Genomic DNA, 22,514 nt, shown 5'->3' with positions numbered 1-22,514 from the left:
TCCTTCTTTTTGTTAGTTTAAAAATGATACTCCATTTTCTTCAGGTTTTTGTTTCAGAAGTATTCTGTCAAGCTTATCTTTGTTTTTAGTTTCTGATCATGTACTTTTCTGTCTGCTTCTAAAACTCTTAATCATTTGTTTTCAGAAATTTACCTATGAGGTGTGTCTGTATCATTGTCTTAGTCTTTTTTTGCTCTGATTTGAGATCTTATAGTTTTTATCATATTAGGAAAAATATTAAATTTCTTTCTTTTAATTTCCAGTGCCCTTTCTGACATTGATTTTTAAAAATGTTTTAATCTTAACCCATTTATATTATTTTAGAGCACTTAACGTTGCCTCTGTCATTAAATTCTTATTTTATTTTTGAAATTATAAATTTTTCCCTCTGGTCTTTATTTTGTATAATTCTGTTGTTAGATAGCACTGTCCAAATCAAAGTTTTTTTTTAATCTTGTGTTTCAGTAGACACAATTTTGGCTATCTTTTGTGCAGCTTCTGAAAACTCTTATCTCACATACCCTATCCTATTTTCTATTTTGAAGAGAGTGGAAAGAATCTAGTTCCCGTTCTAGATTGGCCAGATGTACATACTAGTAATGACTGAAATTCCCACATAGTGGGGTCAGAGGTTTAGCTCAGTGGCACAAGCACCTACCTGACAAGCATGAGGTTAAGAGTTTGATCCCCAGTACCAAAAAAAAAAAGAAAAATTCTCATATACCTAATAAAGTTTTAATAAATAATTAAAATACTATTTTGTTTCTTGTAGTGAAATATATAAGATATGAAATTCACCACTTTACCTGTTTGTAATGATTTGATTCTGTGGCATTAAGTATGTCCTCATCATTGTGTAAGCACCACCACCATTTATGTGTAGAATTTTTTCTAACTTGCAAAAGTGAAACTCTACCCACTAAGCAAGAACTCCATATTCCCTCTCTTGCCTGTGCTTTGGAAACTACTATTCTACCGCTTGTCTCCATTATCCTGGGTACCTCACACATGTGGAATTATACAGTGATACTTGTCTTTCTGTGAGCTTTTTTCACTTCACATCTTGTCTAGGTAAATCCATGTAGCATCAGAATGCTCTTCCTTTTAAAAGAGGAACAATATTTCATTGGGTATATATGCCATATTTTGTTCTTCCATTGATGTAAGCCAAGATTCTTCAGTGAAACAGAACTAATTATGCCTATGTATATATGGAGAGGTCATTATAAAAAAATGGCTTATGTGATAATCAGTGCTGAAACATCCCAAGGTCTGTTGTCAGCAAGCTGAAGAACCATGAAAGCTGACAGTAATAGTTCTGAAGTAGGATAGAAAAAATAATAGATAGGCAGAAAAGAGATGAGGAAATCATAACTAAAAATTGTACTTTTAGTAAGACTGTAACTTCTGAGACATAGGCAAGGTCACCTAAGATGACCCATATAAGCCATGGCTTGGTTAAATTTAGGCTCCTTTTCTTCAAGATCCGTCACATCCAAGGTTCCTCAGGAACACCTGAAGTCCATTAGGTGGTGTAATTGAGAAAGAAGAGCAGAAACCTGATCCTAAGATAAAGGAAAAGATTTAGCAAATCCAAGAAATGTCTACATTACATGTCTTAGAAAAAAGTTAAACTGGGCCGATACCTTTAAATGAGTTAGAACCCTTCTAGGGTTGGGCCTCCGTTTTCTGCGGTTTGCAGCCCTGTAAGAGAAGCATAGATGTTCCCATTCTAGGAAATAATACCCCATTCTCTCTTAAAGGCCACTCCTTTGTTTTCTTTGAGTGTGTGCTTAAATATCTGTCTTTTGCTGACTAATCCTACTATTCTTTTTCCAAGATGGGAGTCCCTGAACTTGTAGACCTATCCATGGGTAGCTAGGTTAAGTTCTTTGTAACAGCTTTAGGAACCTCCTCAGACCTTGTCTGGTGGATGGCGGATCCAGTCCAAGTCCAAAAGCCTGAAGACAGCCAGTGTCATTAATTCCAGAGCTCGCCTCAACACTGGAGAAAATGAGTGACCCACTCAAAGGCAGGCAGGGAATGAATTCTGCTGCACTCAGCATTTTTGTTCGATTCAGGCCTTCATTTGACTGGGTAAGGCTGTGCACACTGGAAAAGGTTATGCTTTCCCCAGTTAGTTTAATTGTGTAACCCAGGAAAGGCCTTGTGGACTTAAGTATTACACCATTCGTCTATTGATATATAGTTGGTTGCTTCTACCTTTTGACAATTGTAAATAATTCTATTCTGAATACTATTTTAAAAATATTTCTTTAAGTCTTACTCAGTTCTTTTGAGTATGGAAGAATATTTGTATGTACTTAATTGTGTGTGGTTGAGATTTATAATTCTAGTTGGCGGCTCATTTTAATTATCAGAACCATATTTTAGTGAAAAAATGTCACTTTTGATGAGTACTGTATTTAGGTTATGTGGATTCAAGTCTACTATATATTTTAGAGGGCTGAAGGAATCTTCAATGGAAATCGTTCATTATACTTGCTGCTTGAATAATCCATTGATTTTGGAACCCAGTTTCAGAGTAAAATGCAACTTTACAGTATTCCTTTTCTAAAATAAGAGAAGTAATTTTTTTTATAGTTCCTTTCTATATGTCTTCTGAATGCCAATGAAAAAAATATCTGTGTGAGGTTCTCTGGCTGACAGAGATTTGAGGAATATCTTTTTATTCATTTTATCATGCCGAGAAATATTTTGAGCAAAGAAAGAACACTTGGAAATTATAATTGTTTACTTTTTATAATGAGAGACAATATTATAAGGTATTATATATATATATATTATAGAGCATGTAAAATTGGTATGTGACTGAAGGACATATAGGTTAGGTTTTAGGAAATATATTTTATTGAACCTACTTAATGGCAAGCTGTAATTTCAGACAAGCCATCTTATGTCTCTTGAGTTCATTTCCTTGTCTGAATGACAGTGTATGATAATTCTTATTATTTCATAGGGTTGTGATGATCAAGTGATGAAACAATGTAAATGCATTGAAATCTTTAAAGAGATACGTAAATGAAATGCTGCATTTCTTGGTCTAAGCTGATAGAAACAGAAAATGCTTATTAGATACAACACATCTGCTCATGTATTGGAGAGTTTCTGTGTGTCTGATTCAACTGTGGAGTGAAGGGATCTAGTTTTGCCCCAGAACATCAGTTCATTGGAAGGAGGCCAGTGAGAATCTTTTAGGCATTCCAAGCCAAATTTTACATTTCTGTCTTTATTTTGAAAATATTTACCTGGTTTTGAGACCTGTACTAGTGGATGAGGAACTGTCAGCATAAGTTCCTTTTAAAACCCAGTGTGGCGGTTATGTGCTTATGGCCAGGAGAGATCCAGCAAGCCCCATGCCAGCCCAGAGAAGAAACTGTGCCCCGAGGCAATGAAGCACTCCACTCCAGGAACCCAGGATCAGAGGAACCCTGGTGCCTAGTCCAGTCTACTACACTGAGGGACTGGCAGCCCATGCAGGAAGCACCTGGGATGCAGCAATGCACTGATTTGGAGGAACCCAGGAAAATGTGAAGACGAAGGAGCAAAATACAATCTCAGGCCCCTAGTCCACACAGAAAAAATCTAGGAGACATAGACATAGTAGAAATTTCTGAAAAGATAACAACTGAAATAAAGAAAAAACTTAGTTCTTATATTGTTTGGCTAATTTCACATGCCTGTATTTGATGTTTCTGGAAATCAGAAACTTTTGTTGAAAATAACAAGAGGCATTATAGTAACTATCAATGATTTCCTATTATCTTGTTTTGAAGACCTGTATCATTTTCATTGTTTGGTTTGATTTGGTTTTATTCTGTTTTGTTTGATTTTATTATGTCTGATATATGGGCAGCTATTTTGAAGATAAGATATATCATGGTAGCCATTGTTGATTTCTTACTATCTTGAAGTTCTGTATCACTTTCATTGTTTTGTTTTGATTGATTTTATTCTGTTTTATTTTGTCTGGTTTTATTCTCTTTAAACTAAAATTTAAAAAAACATTGTGACTATTGTGTGACATTTCTGTTATACTAGAGTTTGTAAGCATTTTTTATGTTGAAAATGGCATATGTTTTTGTAAGCTGATGTTTAGTTAGTTAGGTATTTGAAAACTACTAAACAATGCTTTTTAAAATGAAATTTTAGGTGACTTACCTTTGTGCTCTATAAAGAGGTAGAAAAATACCTTTTTATGTAGCATTTTTGGTGATGTACAATACAGATGGATTTGTTACATGTTTGTAAGTGAGAGACAAATATATTGTTACTTTTGTGATACTTTTTTGATATAAAAGGGACTGGTTTGTCTTTTAATAAATTCTAGAAGCTTTTGCCCTCAGGAACTCGAGTTAAAATGCAGAAACTAAGAGTTTTACCTTTTCTTGATTTGACAAAAATAATTGCACACATTTTATAATTGAACACCTTTGAACTTCAGTTTTTCATCTTGGAAATGGTTCTGTGATAGTACACAGTGTCTCTTCCTAATATGATCCTGAATGAGATCAAATACTTGATTCTGGGTCTGGAGTGGGGAAGATACAAGATGAATCTAGAGATAAGATTATGTCAAAGGAGACACAGAAAATAACTGAATGAGCCTATAATGGTCATGACAGGAGGAATTTGCGAAACAAAATAAAGTAATATTTGAGAAGATAACAATATGCAGTGTTGTTATTCTCCTACAATCTTACATTGAAATTTTGTACCATTGCTTTTTCTTTAAAGTAAAAAAGAAATATTTGATTGTTACTTAAAATGTTACATATTTATGAATTTATACTCATTATAAATAAATCAGTAATTGTGTAAATGGAACAAAACAAGTGTTCCATGCAAAAGAATTACAAATAAAATATGTAAATGTTCCGTACTTCAGAAAGCAAAGTCTAATTCCACCCCTCTTTTCTTGAGAGTGGACCAGACTTTGTCACTTTTAAAGACTGGAAATGGAAATGGTAATGGAGAAGCCTGGGCAATACTATGTCAACTAAATGACAATGGTTCATGTGTTCTGTGTGTATCACATACCTCTTGACATGATGTTCTAATTGCAGTTCACCTCAGCTTTAAAAAAAAAAAAACAAACTTATAAATCTAAGACTAGAGAAAGAAAAAGCATCCATGAGAAAATAACAGAAACTGCCAAGTTGAGGGTCATGCTAAAACTACCTAACCAGTATTCCTTAGAACTGTGAAGGTCATGGCAAAGAAGGAAAGTATGAGAACTCTCTGTCACAGAGGAGAAATGATATCTACATGCAGTATGGTAATGTGAGTGGAACACTGGAACAGAAAATGGACAGTAGAGTAGAGGAAGGGGAAGTGTGAGTAATGGCTGCTCTTCACTTAAGTTGGAAGTGATTCACCAAGGCTGCTTTCTTCCTATTGACAAACATACCATGGTGATATAAAATGTTAACATTGGGGGAAACTGAGTAAAGGGTGGACACCCTGTACTGTCTTTTGGCATATCCATAATTCTAAACTTATTTCAAAATAAAATTTGGAAATTTTACTTATTTTAAAGAAAAAACTTGTTGATTCTTTTGATTGTGTGGAATCAAATGATGTGAAGAATAGAAACTGTTTTGTGTCAGCTAATTTCTTCCAGCTAGCATGTTTTGTTTTCTTCTTCACCTCTATTGTAATGTAATATCACTGTTTGGATCTGTAAGTTCTGTCATTAATAAACAAAATTTCATTGGCATATAAAGTTAATGATTTTCAAAAAGTCATGTTTATGTCTGAGAATTTTACAATATAAAATAAGGTTAATAAGATACCAGTTAATAGTTGTTTATTTTGAAAGGAAGAAGGCAATAATATATTATAGGACTTTAAAGACTGATTTGTGATAGTTTTGAAAATTAGGATTTTGATACTTATGTTAATACAGTTCTTGATCATAGTGCAGCATTTGGGGAACTTAATAAAATAATGTGAAGATAATCTAATAAAATAATACTTAAAATATTTTAAGATATATACTTTGTTGTTAACTGTGAAAATGAGTATAAGTAAATTTCATTTTTTTCTAGATTTGTTATCTAGGATAGACTTGGATGAACTAATGAAAAAAGATGAACCACCTCTTGATTTTCCTGATACCCTGGAAGGATTTGAATATGCTTTTAATGAAAGTAAGTGACATGTATTATATGCAAGATGTGTTTACCAGTGTTAAAAGGATGCTAAGGTAGACACTGTTTGCTACTTCTAAAGGCCAATAATAATACTTTGTGCGATGAAATCCTTCACAGAAGTCTGAGAACCGAGTAACAATTTTCTGTAGTTGTCAGCTCACATAAACTGATGGACATGAATTTGATCGAGTTTATGCCTTTCAACCTTGAGTATTCAGTAACCTGATACACAGCTGAACTCCTAATTAAATGATACAGAAAGATAGAAAGATGCTACTACTTCACATGCTATTTAAAGTGAAATGGCTGGCAATTATTTGTGACAGTTTTTTTTTAAAAGAAATTACTCAATTTTCCACGTTTTTCAGGCAATAACCTTGTCTTCAAATTCATTAAGTTCTGAATAAAGCAATCTTTATACTTGCCATCTGGAAGAACGTATTGTAATTGCAGATATGTTTCTGGAACAAAGAATTATGATTCGTTGGGTTAATAATACACTGTTATACTTGAAGGGTAATGTTATTAGTGGGTAGGTAGCCCCTGAGGTGTAGTTTTTTTCTGTTTGTTGCTGCTGTTCTACATCAACTGAAGTGGTGATCTCTCATTGTATTTTGGATGTCCCTTTACAGTATCAGTTAAAGGTGCCAGGGCTGTGATCTCTGTGTACTAGAAAGTTAAATGAGTTTAAACAGAGATAATAGAAATTTTGTTCTTTTTAAATATATTTTAATTTTTTTATAAAAATTGTGTTATGCACGTATAAGTACTAATATTTTGTTGCCTGAGGCTGAGGAAAGGTTAAAGCAATTTGCCTATGGTCTGTTTTTGTCCTGATTGTCAGGAGAATATTTTGGGGGAAGGGAAAATGACAGATGGATCATTTTCTCTCCTCAAAATATGCTAAGTAAAGCTCTTAGTAAATACAGATCAGTATTTGCTATGATAAGAGTTCCTTGACTAGTTCAGTATTACTCATGATAAACAACAGTCTTTGATGTATGAAGGATATTTCTCTAATATCAACACAGAAGTACTTTCATTCTTTGGCATATAGAGCCAAAATATCTTAACCAAAATGCTCACCAGCATTTGTGCAGTAACCTGTCAGCTTCACATAACAGACCTTGACTTCTCCAGGCCAACGGGTTCTATCCGTCAGTGGAAAGGGCCTATTTCAGTGGGTCTGGTTTCACAGTCAGCCTGTGTTAGCTTACTGCCTCTTTCTCATTTCCTTTTGATGTCTTACTCATGTATTGATGCCTACTTGAAAAAGTTCATTGAAACCATTTGACCTTTCTAGTGCATAGGAGTCTTCCTTTGTCCAAAATTATTCTAAACTTTGTGTGAATACCTGTTCCTTCTGGTTTGTTTAATTTCCTGAAAAGTTGCATAGCTTTTTAATATTTATGCTTTTACTCTTTGGGTAAGTTCCAAACTCCTCAAGAACTGGGACTATGTTCATGACAATACTTGGTGGAGATTCTCATATGTAGTACGCCCTAAAATATTGTCAGTTTGCTTTACATTAGTGTGATGAAGAACAATAGCTTTTGTGTATTTAGATACCATTCTTTTATTCTAGTATACTTTTGCATCTTATTGATATTAGACGAAAAGATCTAGAGAAAAAAAGCTGACACAGTTAAATTTTTAACAGCTATTATTCATTGTAGTTTCTATATCATTTAAAATATACTCTTAATCTTTACAATATTTTTTTCTAGAGGGACAGTTAAGACACATAAAAACTGGGGAACCATTTGTTTTTAACTACCGGGAAGATTTGCACAGATGGAACCAGAAAAGATACGAGGCTCTGGGAGAGGTATGTCATATATACTTTTTAATTTCTTGTTTGCAGTTGTAAATACTCAGAATAGATGTTCTAAATATGTAGCAGTTTATATATCTTGAAGGGAATTAAAAAATTTAGATGTATTATATATGTATACTAATTCTCTAGATAAATGTAATCGATATTTACTGCAAATGTATACTAATAAACAAGATTTTTGCTTCTTTGTATTTAGCTATTTTATTTATTTATTTATTCATTTTTATTTGATTATTTTTAAGTGGCTATTTTAAAAACATATTCTTAGCTTAAAAAGTTTCTGTTATATACAAATATGTCCTTTCTGTGACCTTAAAATTTTGTGTGAATCATTTCACAGGAAAACAAATTCATGCCAAATTATATGTTATATATATATCTTAAGAGGTGGAATCTTCCAATGTACCAAGAGAAAAAAAAGTGGTCTTTAGCGTGCTTATTTGCATGAAGAAAAATGATTGTTGACCACGTAAGTTGAATGTAGGCTGTTTACCTTTGACTTGTAATTTAGATGCATATTTTCTTAAAGGTAAAAATTTGGTTTATTCTGTATCATATTTTTTTCTTTTTAACAAAATACATATGGATACCTTTGTTTAGTGGGTAATCTAGACAGTTACTTTACTTGGATATGCTGCACTTCATGTTTTTCATTTTGACTGTTTTAGTAATCAAAATAACTTACTTGATTAAATAATGACATAAAGAATATATGGTAGCATAAATAATAGCCTAAATAATCTTTTGTATTTCTGCTTGTCTCTGGGCAAAATTCTTTGATAACTTGCTCAGACTATATCTTCAAGGATATCTGTGCAGTAAACAGGCATCAAAAGTAGAGATTGTGCCTTCTACCAAGGCAGTAGGAAATAATAATAACTACAGTGCTCCTACTTTCCCTTCCTGATAACAAAGAACAATACTAGGTTTGCTAGCAGCCCTGCAGAAGACTGGGTCTGCTGAGTTGAAGTCCTTAGTTGGAGCATAGTATCACTGTGTGTTTGATGCTCACCTGGGCCTATCCACCTCAGTTCTTTGGAATTTGAGAGGCAAGAGATCAGATGAATGTATGAAGCTCATGCTGCCTGCAGTCCCTGATGTAGAAAGTCTTTTATTTCTGATCCAAGAATGTGTCATCTTCTGGCAGCATCTTTAGTAAGACAGGGTAGGATAACCTATTTTCTTGTACTCAGTGCAAAAAGCTCAGCATCAATGACCCTTAACAATTCTTAATAGTGTTATCTAGTGTTTATAACTGAAATTTATTCAATGACCAGAATAATTTCTGCTGCACATTAATAAAATAACCTTCTCATTTCTCAATGACTATGTGCTGCAAACTGGTTGGGTTTTAATTATAGAATAACAAAACTATAATGTCCTTAGACTAGATCTAGTGTGTGTTTGTTTTTTTTTTTACATGGAACTTGTAGTTTAATCCCTTCCATAGGGTGTTTGTACCAGCTCACTTCATGTTGCTCTTCTTCCAACATAACTTGCCTTTTTTGGCATCTACATCTTTTTATTATCCACTTATATTTTATCACTTGATCTATATCAACATTTATCTAGTATATCTTGTTAGACCGTTCTATTTGTAAATGATTGCTTTCTTCCTAGGATCAGATATCTAATTATTTGGAGATATTGAGAGTCACAAATATATTCTTGGTGGACCTTATTCCATGAGAATTAAAGTGTTTTGAGCTTTCACATTAAATGATGATTATTTCTATAGTGAGGGCATATTGTGTGTTATCTACATTACCACCTGCTGTGCTTGTATTCAGGTTCATATTCATAATCCAGTTGGCCTCAAGTGATTATCCAAAGTGACAGCATATGAACTCAACAAAATGTTCCTTAAATTATTGTTCCATTAAATCAACATTTATCCAGTGAGTGGACTTGTCAGGTTCAAGTACCAATCCTTTTCTTTCCAAATATATGGGTTAAATTAAACATAATTTCTTGACATAAAATTTGCCACAACACAAGATGCAAGGATGGGAGATGGAAACGGGTTTGGTTGTTACAGTGTTTGTCCCAAATGCTTTTGATTCTCATGTTTATAATACATATTATCATTACATCTTTATCATTGTTAATTTTACTGTTGAAGGTAGTAAGTTGAACTTTATTTTCTGTATCTTAGGAGTAAGTTGCATGAGGTCTAGCTGTTTGCTAATTATGACACACTTCTCACTATGGCGATTCAGTTTTTTTAGAACTTATTATAGTAGGCTTGAACACATTGGTGGACATCTCTTTTCATGTTCCTTCATTTCCAGTTCTGAACCACACCTTTCAATTAAACTACCATCTGCTGTTCTTCTCTCACACTTGTTCTTTCATCTGAAACTGTTTTGCCCTCTGCCTTCTGACTTGTCACAAGCTGTCACCTCCACTGGCCTTCTGAGCATGGCTCTGTGCTGTTAACATCAGGAAGCCTTTCCTCAACCCCTCTGCCGCAGTCATTCTCTCTTCTCAGCTTCCTTTCCTCCCATGTCCTTGTCTTTCCTACTTTGTCTTGTGTGAAAATTGATTTGAGGTGACATTAAAGATGAATGCCATTTAGCATGGTTTAAAATAAAAGTAGGAAAGTAAATTTTTTAAAAAAGAAAATGTCAGTAAAATAAAGGCATTAGTTTGCTGTATTTCTTTCATGCTACAAATCATCTGATATTACACTTTTAAAAAAATATATACGGAGAACATGGCGGACAGACAACAGCAACTTCTGAACGCTCTCTAAAGGCTCGGCTCAGAGGCCAGGAATGATGCGGACTAAGGAGATACGAACCAGTAGAGATATGCTCTGCTGACTCAGGAACAAACTGGGCTGAGAGAATCCAACTTGGAATACAGTCCTGGCGCTAAAATAGGAACAGAAAAATCTCGGTGTGGAGGCTCGACTCTGCGCCATTAGAAACCGCGGTTTGGATTTCCCACCGCCCGGCGGCCGGCTACCTCCACAGCGGCTCAGCAAGGAGAGACGCGACCGCCGAGCTCTGGGAACGGGAGTCTCCGAACGGAGTCCCAACGCCATCGGAAACCGTGGTTTAGATTTCCCGCCGCCAGGCGCCCGGCTACCTCCATAGCGGCTCGGCAAGGAGAGACACGCAGAGGCTTGGGAACGGGAATCTGCGAACGGAGTCGGAAACGCGACGGCCAGGGAGGAAGGCTGACTGGTGGCGAGGTGAGCGAGGAACTGATTCCCTACCGCAGTTTGACTCCAGCGGAGGTTTTTCTGGGCGCGGGCAGTCCTGTAAGAGCAGGGCGCGGTGGCAACTGCAGGCGCACATTTCCCTCTCGGATGGGATTGGTGAAAGGTGCCTGGCCGGAGGGACACTGCTCGCGGACTCCCTAGGCTGGCCTAACCCAGATCCCAGAGCCTGACGGTGGCCCGGAGGAGCGACCGACTCCCGCGTAGGCTGCCTCCTCCGCAACTCCCTGGGGCGCAGCGGTGAGCGGGAACAACTAGCCAGCGCAATTTGATCAAGCTGTGGCTGGCAGGCAGGGAAGCCGGGCCTCCTGTGTAAGATTACATTTTATAAGGAACAGAAAATATGGGGAAGGGAAGCAACAAAAAAGGCTCCTCGACCCCCAATCCTGAGAATCAGGCAATTGTGGACACTGCACCATTATACATTAAGCGCCATTTAGAGAGCCTCATAGACCAATTCAGGAATGAAGTTATCAATGACCTGAAGCTAGAAGTATGCAGAATAGTTAGAGAAATGCTAAGCACCACCCAGGAAAAAGCGGATGGTGGAATGGAAGAACAGAAAAAGAGGGGAGAATTGCTTGATGGAGAAAACAGAGAAAGCATTGAGTATGTGAAGCAGGTTCAAAGGGACTATCAAGAAATTAAGAAGTCTACCCAAGACTGGCATAACAGCTTGAAAGAAACTAAGGAAAGACTATCTGAATTGGAGGGCAGACTTGAAACATGGGAGAATGAAATGAAAAACTTCTTAAAAATAACAAAGAAACACACAGCAATAATACAAAGACAAGAAGATGATAAGAGGAGCCATAACTTAAGGATTAAGAACATAAAAGAAGAAGTAGGGACACAAACAAGTGAACTACAAAAGCTACTCACAGAAATAATCCAGGAGAATTTTCCTAATTTAGCAAAAGGTAAAGATACTCAAATTTATGAGGCATACAGGACCCCAGCTACCTACAACCCTAACAGAGAAACACCCAGGCATATAATAATAAAAATTCCAGAAATTCAATACAAGAACAGAATATTAAAAGCTGTAAGAGACAAGAAACAGATCACTTACAAGGGAAGACCCATCAGAATTACAGCAGATTTCTCTTCACAAACCATCAAATCACGAAGAGCATGGGGAGAAATAATTCAAGCTTTGAAAGATAATAATCTACAGCCAAGATTGAGATATCCTGCACAACTGTCCCTGGAAATTGATGGAAACACGAGGTGCTTCCAGGATAAAGAGGAACTGGGGGAATTTGCAACCACCAATTCAACCCTACAGAAAGTATTGCAGGATATTCTAAAAAAAGAAAAATACAAAGAACCCAGAAATAGGGGCGGGGAGGCCACAACGAATGGAGCAGAGAACAAAATGAAGAAGACAAACTGACAGCTACTGACAGAAAAAGAGCTCAACAGAAATGAGACAGAAGATTGGATGATAGGAACAGCTTTTTTTTTGGAGAAAATGACATCTTAATAGGTAATGCTGATTTAGTACCATCTTGTTTTGAAGTCTCATCTAGCTTTTGTTCTTCTGTCTCCAATGGTCTAAACAGGTTGTATCTTATTGGATTTTGTTATGTACGATAGTATAAGAAAAAACCTTTTAAAGACAAGGAGATTATACAGAGACCATTGTTCATTTTCTGTTAGTCGATTCTAAATACTCTATAATGCTGTCATTCTCTTAAATGGATTTACATTGTTTTGATATACTTAATGCTACAGTATATGAAGTTGTACTCAAGGACTTCAGGGAGGGAGTCAATATGGTAACTATTTTTGGGTCAGGATTAGCTGGTGGTGAAACACTATTCTGCTTAAATGGTTGTGTTTTGATCTGCCCTGTTTCGCTGTTATGCCCTCCTTTTTCTCAATCTCCACTCCATTATTTACTTTTTTATTTTTATCCATTTAATTAAAGGGAAAAATATAGCAGGATATAATATAGTAACCCACTTTGACTTCCTATTATCTCGATTTGAAGCCCTGTATTACTCTCACCATCTTGTTTTTGACTGAGGTTCCTATATTCTGTTTTGCTGGATAGTATCAGGTTCGAAAGTTTAGGCATCAGCTGAGAAGATAATGAGATTCATTATAACGCCCATTCTCGTTGACTTTTATCTACTTTTGAAGACCTACAATATCTCCAATGTTTTGGTTTTGTCGGTTTTATTCTTTACGGTTTTGTTCAATTGTATTACAACTAATGATATAGGCAATTCTATTAGAAATAGCGGGAGGCATTATGGTAACCATTGTTGATCACCTTGTATTATGTTCTTATATTATCTATTATGTCCACCCTTTTGACTTGACCGATTCTGTTCTGTTATGTCACATTTGGTTTTACTCTCTTCCAAAAAAGCAACAAGAACCGTGGGAGCAATGAAACCCAAAATGTGTAATAGTCACTGTACAAAAGAGAGGAAAAGAAAGTGCTCTAAACTATATAACTGCATGTATATTTAAATGTATAAGATAGAAAATGATATCACAGAGTTTTATTGGATCATTGAACAGAACTGTTTGCAGTATCATTGTTGGAATGTCCACTCTACAAGCTTTAATTTTGTGACTTAAACAATTATTTCTAAGATGGCAATATGTAATCCATTAACTAGTGATTTCCTACTGCGCATTTTTTTATTCTGTAAATCTGTATAACTTGTACCCCTTCACTGTTTTTTTTCCCTTTCTTTTCTTTTCTCCTTAAATAAAAATTTAAAAAAAAAATAAAAATATATACATTTAAATAATTTGGGGAAAGCTTCTGTGTCCTCATAGTATTTTGTTGAATAATAAATGTGATACAAATACACTTTTTAATATAAATTCTGAGCCTTTGCATATTAGAAAATTTCTCAGTGTAAGGAATTTAAACATAAAGGTGTATATTTTCTTACTAGTAGAAAGGAAAATTACAATGGTAATTTTCTATTTGTAAATGTAAGTAATATTTAATTATTTCTATTTCAGTTCTCTTCTAAGAGCTAGAAATTTCACATTGGGAAAGCTTTGTTGATTAAGATTATTTGCTAAGAAGAGACTATAAATGTGTAGTAATCTATTAAAAAGTTTTATCCTTCATAGTCAAGCTTCAGACTTTTATCAATAAAATTTAGAAAATGCAAGTTCTTGTATAACTATGCACAGTTAAATAAACCTTTGTATTTAAATTCTGGAAATAACTTAATACTTACTATTTCCACTAAGAGCTCTTGTTCCATTACGCAAGAACCTGTGGAAAGCATATCACCAAGTGCAGGGCAGAAAAGCACCGAAACCCTGCTCTGTCTGTTTGCTGGTCAGGGGGAGGATTCAAAAGACAGTGCACATTTGAATTTTCTCCCCAAGAGCCTGCTTTAATAAACAGAATTGGCTATGGTTAGTTGCAGAACTTTCAAGGAAACAAGTTTAGATTTCAAGCCCTAACCTGAAAAGAAAACTCTTTTTTTCTTTAAAGTGGTTTCCTACTGAATATCAACTTTTGTCTTTAGTGGAAAGCTACTATGTATATATCACAACTGCTGTTTTAGTTTATGTTTATTTCTCTCTTAAGGAGATTATTATAGCAATCATTCAGCAGAAATTGTTTTTAAGACTTGTTCCTGAAATGCTCTATCATTTCTGTGTAAATTAAACTTATTGTGTAAGTAAAATAAACTGAGATGTCAGTTTGTTTTTAGAATGTAGTGCTATAGTACATAAAAGAATATATGCACACAGTTACATTTTTATAGTCAGATGTTTTGCTAATGTGTTTTGTATTTTATACTATCTATGTATGTCACAAAAATATATAGTTCTTAATAAGTTTAGATAAATTCTTTAAACTTAAAAAGATACTGTCTGTTTAAGGAGGTGGGACAATGGTGTGAAAGTATAGTTTTCAGATTAGAAGTCTTTGGTGTACATATTAGAGTTGAATGCCAATTCTGTTAGACAGAAATAGGCGGTCCTGTTAAGTAGTAGATAGTGTGGTAGAAAAAATAAAATGTAACTTGTGAATGTTTCAACTATCTCTTTCATGTCAATATCAAATTAGTATTAAATGAAGAATTTATAAGCCAGCAGAAATGATATTGAATGATTTGACTTTTCTTTGAAATATATCTTGATAACCTTTTTAGTAATTAATTGTCAATGTGCTAAATAGCCACAGTTAGGTATTTTTAAAGCATGGCTTTTTATTAAGGGCACATTTACAGAAACAAGTAAAGGCATACTTTCCTCCTGGTTCTAAATTAGTAATATGTCTTGTAAAATAGTGGGAACTTACAGAAAAATAACATTTTTATAAATGAGATTTATTAATGAATACAGGCAAGCGAGATTTTATAGGCTGTTTCCCCCCTAGTGACCATATTTAGTATTTAAAACTTAGAACAAGTTAAAGTCCAGAACAGCAGACATTATTATTATCTTAATATTCAAATATTTTAACATATCAATTGTTGTATGTAATTAATACTACATAATCTCGAATTCGTCTATTTTATGTTTTGCTCGCAATCAGGAATTTGCTTCAGTTACAACTGTTTGAGTCACATCTCTGTGATGGTAGAGGTGTATTTGCAAACCTCTACTCTAAAATGGGAATAAAAATTATTTGTACTGTTGTGGAAAATAAGATGGAATATTCATTTTATATTCTTTGAGTAGGTGATGCAAATGTTAGCCTGAAAGGAAATAGAATCACATTGTTTAAGATCTCTAATTTATCTTTATTATTTATTTATTTTTGGTACTGGGGTCGAACTCATGACCTCACACTTACCAGTCAGATGCTTATGCCGCTAAGCTAAATCCCTAGCCCTAGCTTTAGTATTTATATTGCAAAATTTTAGTTTCTTGTTTTCTCTGTCCTCTGTCTCTGCTTATTACTGACATCAAGTTTATGCTTTTAGAGTAGAGAAAAAGAAATGAGCGTTGGCCTAGAGTTGGTTAGCAGCCTCCCTTTGCTCTGTTTTTCTCTGGTATACATTCCTATAAGCATACTGCTGCATGTAGAATGGAATTAGTAATTAGACATTTTAGAATTACAAAAAATAGCCAGTGAAATAATTTTCTGTATTCTATGATACAGAAAAATGGTAAACTTCTTAAAAATTATACATCATTGACATGTAAATAAACACAAAAACCAGCTGAACAAAGTCTAGATACAAAAAAACCAAATATATATATGGAAGTATAGTTTATGATAGGTACACTCTTAAATCAGTGTAGGAAAAAAGACTTTTAGTAATTGAAGTTCAGCTCTTCATCATAATGTCTACTAGAAGGAACTCCAAATGAATCAGAGATATAAATGTTTACACCTGAAGTAAAACTACCAACCTGTGTAGTCTTGACATAGTAAACTGATAGTAATGATTATGGTTTTAAAATGTTATTTCCTAGTAAAATAGCCTGAAATCTTTAGAGAAATGTCTAATTGTAGTCTAGGACAAGAAATGAATGCCATGAATCTAGACTATCTTATCTTGTCAGATGTACCGAAGACTTTTCTAAAACTCAAGAAGTCACAGACAACGAACAAAGCGATAACAGCAAATATCAGCCCTCCAAAGCCCAAAAAACATACCAATGGATAAGAGACATAAAGAAGCAATTCATTGGGAAAGAAATGAAAATTGTCTTTAAACACAATAAGATGCTTAACCTTGATACTATAGATCTCTACTACAAGATGATACCTTGATAGTATAGTTGATATTGTACAGAAACAGGACCTCTTTCATTTTCTGGAATATAAAAACAGTACATGTCTTTAGAGGGGAAGCAGTTAATATCTTATGGAATTGTTTCCAATGTATTTTTCCATTTGTATGAGAAGGGAAAAGAAAAGATACACACACACACACACACTATATGTATGCATGTACCTATTTATTTCTGGAGACAGGCTTTCACTGTGTAGCCCAGGCTGGTCCTGATATCATTATGTAGCCCAGTCTGGTCTTGAATGCATGGTGATCCTCCAGCCTCAGCCTCTTGAGTGCAGGGATTACAAATATGGACCACCATTCCTGATCTTCAAAATGCATATACAGTATTCTTTGTTTTTTGTTTTTGTTTTTAAACTGAGGGAGAGGAAATGAAAGAGATTCTAAGCCTAAGAGGAATCCAAAACATTTTTGCTGGCAGTGAGATACAAGGTCTCCTGTGTAAAAGAGAGATCTAGTTGACAGCCAGCAAGGAAAGTTGCTATGCAGTGGAGCGAATGATTTGGGAAGTAGAAATTTTCTGGAACCTCAAGTAACAGTCTAGTTAGGCAAGCTTGATGGCTCACATCTGTAATCTCAGCGTTCTGTTAGGCCAAGGCAGAAAGATTACAAGTTTTGACTTAGCTTTAGCAATTTTGTGGTTTATTAAGACTCTGTCTCAAAAAAAAAAAAAAAAAATGGGATGGGGATGTAGCTCATTGTGAGGGTCCTGGATTCAATCCACAGTGCTAAAAAGAAAAAGAGTTCAGCTGACTCTTTTTGATTTTGATCTTCTGACACCAAGAGTAGAGAAATCAGTAGAACCAGATCTATAGATTTTGAAATGCTAAACTGTGTTAATTTGTTGTAGCTCAGTGATGCAAAACCTCTTTGAGCTTTCAGTGGTAACTAATAGCCTATGCAGTAGATTCCTCACCACTCTATAGCACTAACAGAAAGCCAGTATGCTACCCCTTGGTGAAGTAATTACTTCAGATGAGGATAATCTGGGCATGCTAATTGCTTTAGGGGAGAGTGGGAGGGAATAGAATATTTGCACAGTAGTAAAGTATAACTCACAGATTTCTTACAGTTTTAAAGGAAAAATATTTTCCTTAAAGTACAGATCTAGCGTTAACACTTTACCTAAGTGAACAAGACAATGTCACTGGTAACAGAACATTATAACATTATGTGTTGTGATGTGATATCATTTGAAGCATGCACTGTTACCTCTGAGTATTCTTGTTACATAAGTTGAATGTGACTTTAATGAGACCTTTAGATGTATCTTCCAATTCTCACGAAGTACAAGGGATAGAAGAAAAGTTAAATGATACCACAAGGACACAGTGAGATGAATGCAGAACATGGGATGTACTAAAAGGTAGTCAACGTGGTCTCATCAAAATGTGAATGGCATTATAAATACTAAGATGTATATGTTGTAGGTCAAGGAGATTGTTGTATCAGGAAACAACTAAGAAAACATAACCAAATGCATCTTATAAATCTTGATGGAATTTTGACTCAAAAGATAGTAATACAAAATTTTAAAAGCCTATACTTTTTTAAGGATAGTTAGGGAAAAATTATTAATTTGCTTAAGTGAAATAATGGCATTATGGTTGTATGAGAAAATGTACCTATTCTTAGGAGACACATGTAAACTATTTAAGGAGAAAATTGTGATGCCTGAAAGTTATTTTTTTTTAATACTTTGTGTATTAAAGAGGAGGAGTAACAAATTTAATAGGGGCCTATCTGGCCAAATATTAACAGCTAATCAAAGGTAGTAGATACAACAGCATTAACTATAAAACACGATTTTTCTGTTTGAAAAATTTCAAATTTAAATTTAACAATAAAGAAGACTAAAACAAAAAACTTGAGGGATGTTTTGGTGCATGAATATGGCTGTTTTACTTATAGACTTTAGTGTTCTTAGATAGTATCATTTTATTTTCAGTTCTTCTAGTATTGTGGTTTAGAATACAGTTGTCATTTATCATCCAAAGAGCACTGGTTCCAGAATTCCCAGAGTGCCAGAATTTGAAAGTCTTCCAATCCTTTATGTTAAATGACATAGTGACCTTTCCATCTGCTTTAAATCATCTCTAGATTATTCGTACTACTTAATATAATGTAAATGTTATATAAGTAGTTGTTAAACTATATTGTGTAGGGGAAAATACCTGTGTATATCAGTACAGATGTGTTTTGTTCCTAAATACTTTCAATTGCACAGCTGAGTGAATCCACAGATGCAGAACCCACAGTTCCAGAGAGCCAGCTGTACTCTGGGATTAACAGATCTGTGTTAGCAATTGAATTGGGTTTGAGTTGTTTGCTTGGTTCTTTCTGGATACTGTTTGTGTGAGGCCTGAGTGCTTGTGCCGTTTGGGGTCACGGGAGGAACAAATGGATGGTATCATCAGAGACAGTCCTCTGAGAGTGTCATGTGTTCCTCTGTGTCTTACTGCACATGCCAGGAATGTAAGACCTTGCATGGTTTTTCCTTCAGTTATGTCTGGGGATTATCTTTATACTGAATAATCTAAGGGTTAAAATAGTGTCTCCCTCTAAGACAGAGATTTGCTTCCCTCTTGCTGTAAAATGGTAGTCTCCTGAACTTGTATTCCTATTGTGACTCTAATCACAGTGTACATGCTGTCCATCAGCCCCGTGTCACATCATCTCCAAGGAAACTGGGGTCCTGGGCACCAGTGCTAACATGCTGGTGCCATCTTTGTCTTTGACCTACCTGGTACCAGCATCTACAAAACAATCATAGACGAACAGATAAAGCTTTTAAATAGGGTAAAATAAATCTCAGGCTCATGAGTGATGACTGCATTGTTAGCAGACAGATGTTTAGTGTGCTCTTCTTTTCAGTTGATGCCTGACTTTTTATCTTTGCTTATCACTAGACCTATTTTGAGAGTGTGAAGCCCTAGCGTTTTAAGTCAGAAACTTCATGGTCCTCTGTCTCATTATGTTTAACTGATTACCAGGTCTTGTTGTTTTACCATCTTAGTGTCACATCTTTGTTTTTCTTCAGTTCTGTTGCTCTTTGCTTAGGTTGATATCATGTTAGTGAGGTTGCTGGAACTCATTGTTGCTGTGGATAAGAATGTATCTTGTGTCCTTGTTGTAATCAGGGTTTGCAAGGGAATAGATTTAATACAGGACACATAACTTATAGGGATATTTTATAATATTCACCCAAAAAGTCAAATGCAGAAGAGTGTGGGAGATCTGTCCATAGACTAGAGATCCAAAAAATATAGCCAAGGGCCTAGATCCCATGGAAATGTCTTGCAAGTTCAGCGCATGGCAATGTCCTCTACAATTCCAGCTGGGGGCCTAGAGCTGGCAACCAAGCCTCATGCAAGTGTATATCAGGTATCTGCACTGCGAAGGCCTGAAGGTCAGTAGTGGAAGCTAAAGTCTTTGCTAGTGGGATGAAGGATCTGTATCATCAGGCTGAGATATCTGCACTACAGCTAAGAAGTGACTCTCAAAGCAAGGACTAGGGTCTCCGCAGTCATCCTCAGTGACCAAGCTCCTCTGATAATAACAGCTGAGTTTATATCAGCAAACCAGCATGACGAGCTTCTCTAGGACAATCAACAGCACAACATCTTCCCTTCCAGTTCTCTTTTTATGCTGTTGGCAACAATCCTCAGGTAGTTCAGCTGGATATTACAAATTGACCTTAAGTTAATTCACTACAGTTCCTAAATTCGTATATTAAGGTGCTAACCACTAATGCAGTTGTATTAGGAGACAGAGCTTTTAAAGAGTAATGAAGCTGAAGTTCTGGGAGAACATGGCGGATAGTTAACAGCAACTACCGGAGGCTCTCTGAAAGGCTCGGCTCAGAAATCAGGAATGATGGGGACGAAGGAGACATGAGCCGGTAGAGATATGCTCTGCTGACTCAGGAACGAACTGGGCTGAGAGAAACCAACTTGGAATGCAGTCCTGGCGCTAAAATAGGAACAGAAAAGTCTCGGTGTGGAGGCTGGACCCCGCGCCATTGGAAACTGCGGTTTGGATTTCCCGCCGCTTGGCGGCTGACTGCCTCGGCAAGGAGAGACACGCAGAAGCTCTGGGAACGGGAGTCTGCGAACGGAGTCGAAAACAGGACGGACAAGGAGGCGTACACTGACTGGTGGCGAGGTGAGTGAGAGAAACTGACACTCCACCACAGTTTGACTCCAGCGGAGGACTTTCTGGGCTCGGGCAGTCCTGTAAGAGCAGGGCGCGGTGGCAACTCCAGGCACACATTCCCCTCTCGGACGGGATTGGTGAAAAGTGCCTGGCCTGCGTGACGCTGCGGGCGGACTTGGTAGGCTGGCCTAACCCAGATCCCAGAGCCTGACGGTGGCCCGGAGGGGTGACTCCCGCGTAGGCTGCCTAGTCCGTAACTCCCTGGTGCACAGCGGTGGGCGGGAACACCTAGCCAGCACAATTTGATCAGGCTGTGGCTGACAGGCAGGGAAGCTGGGCCTCCTATGTAAGCTTGCATTTTATAAGGAACGGAGAAAATGGGGAAGGGAAGCAACAAGAAAGGCTCCTCGGCCCCCAATTCTGAGAAACAGGCAATAGCGGACACCGCACCAATAGACATTAAGCGCCATATAGAGAGCCTCATAGACCAATTCAGGAATGAAGTTATCAATGACCTGAAGCTAGAAGTATGCAGAATAGTTAGAGAAATGCTAAGCACCACCCAGGAAAAAACAGATGGTGGAATGGAAGAACAGAAAAAGAGGGGAGAATTGTTTGATGGACAAAACAGAGAAAGCATAGAGTACGTGAAGCAGGTTCAAAGGGACTATCAAGAAATTAAGAAGTCTATCCAAGACTGGCATAACAGCTTGAAAGAAACTAAGGATAGACTATCTGAGCTGGAGGGCAGACTTGTAATATGGGAGAATGAAATGAAAAACTTCTTAAAAATAACAAAGAAACAAACAGCAATAATACAAAGACAAGAAGATGATAAGAGGAGCCATAACTTAAGGATTAAGAACATAAAAGAAGAAGTAGGGACACAAACAAGTGAACTACAAAAGCTACTCACAGAAATAATCCAGGAGAATTTTCCTAATTTAGCAAAAGGTAAAGATACTCAGATGTATGAGGCATACAGGACCCCAGCTACCTACAACCCTAACAGAGAAACACCCAGGCATATAATAATAAAAATTCCAGAAATTCAATACAAGAACAGAATATTAAAAGCTGTAAGAGACAAGAAACAGACCACTTACAAGGGAACACCCATCAGAATTACAGCAGATTTCTCTGCACAAACCATCAAATCACGAAGAGCATGGGGGGAAATAATTCAAGTTTTGAAAGATAATAATCTCCAGCCAAGATTGAGATATCCTGCACAACTGTCCCTGGAAATTGATGGAAAAACAAGGTGCTTTCAGGATAAAGAGGAACTGGGGGAATTTGCAACCACCAATTCAACTCTACAGAAAGTATTGCAGGATATTCAAAAAAAAGAAAAATACAAAGAACCCAGAAATGGT

At 36.0% G+C, this 22,514-nt stretch overlaps 1 protein-coding gene across 10 annotated transcripts in view; it reads left to right on the top strand.

The window, feature by feature from the left end:
* Arb2a (ARB2 cotranscriptional regulator A) overlaps nt 1-22,514 on the top strand; it is a 420,978-nt gene that overhangs the window by 43,048 nt on the left and 355,416 nt on the right. For 9 of the 10 annotated variants that reach the window (XM_063245345.1, XM_063245343.1, XM_063245337.1 and 6 more), the window contains 2 exons: nt 6,072-6,173; nt 7,904-8,004. In XM_063245345.1, coding sequence (XP_063101415.1) covers nt 6,072-6,173; nt 7,904-8,004 — 203 coding nt within the window. Of the gene's footprint in view, nt 1-6,071; nt 6,174-7,903; nt 8,005-8,353; nt 8,483-22,514 lie in introns of those variants that run through there. The other variant, XM_063245346.1, reaches the window with a different exon arrangement.

The sequence above is a fragment of the Cavia porcellus genome, unplaced genomic scaffold (assembly GCF_034190915.1).
Source record: "Cavia porcellus strain 051 isolate PalLab524CR breed Dunkin Hartley unplaced genomic scaffold, mCavPor4.1 scaffold_2, whole genome shotgun sequence".
NCBI classification, from domain to species: Eukaryota; Metazoa; Chordata; class Mammalia; order Rodentia; family Caviidae; genus Cavia; species Cavia porcellus.
Note: the sequence above shows the minus strand (reverse complement) of the source record. Positions and strands in the feature narration are given on the sequence as shown.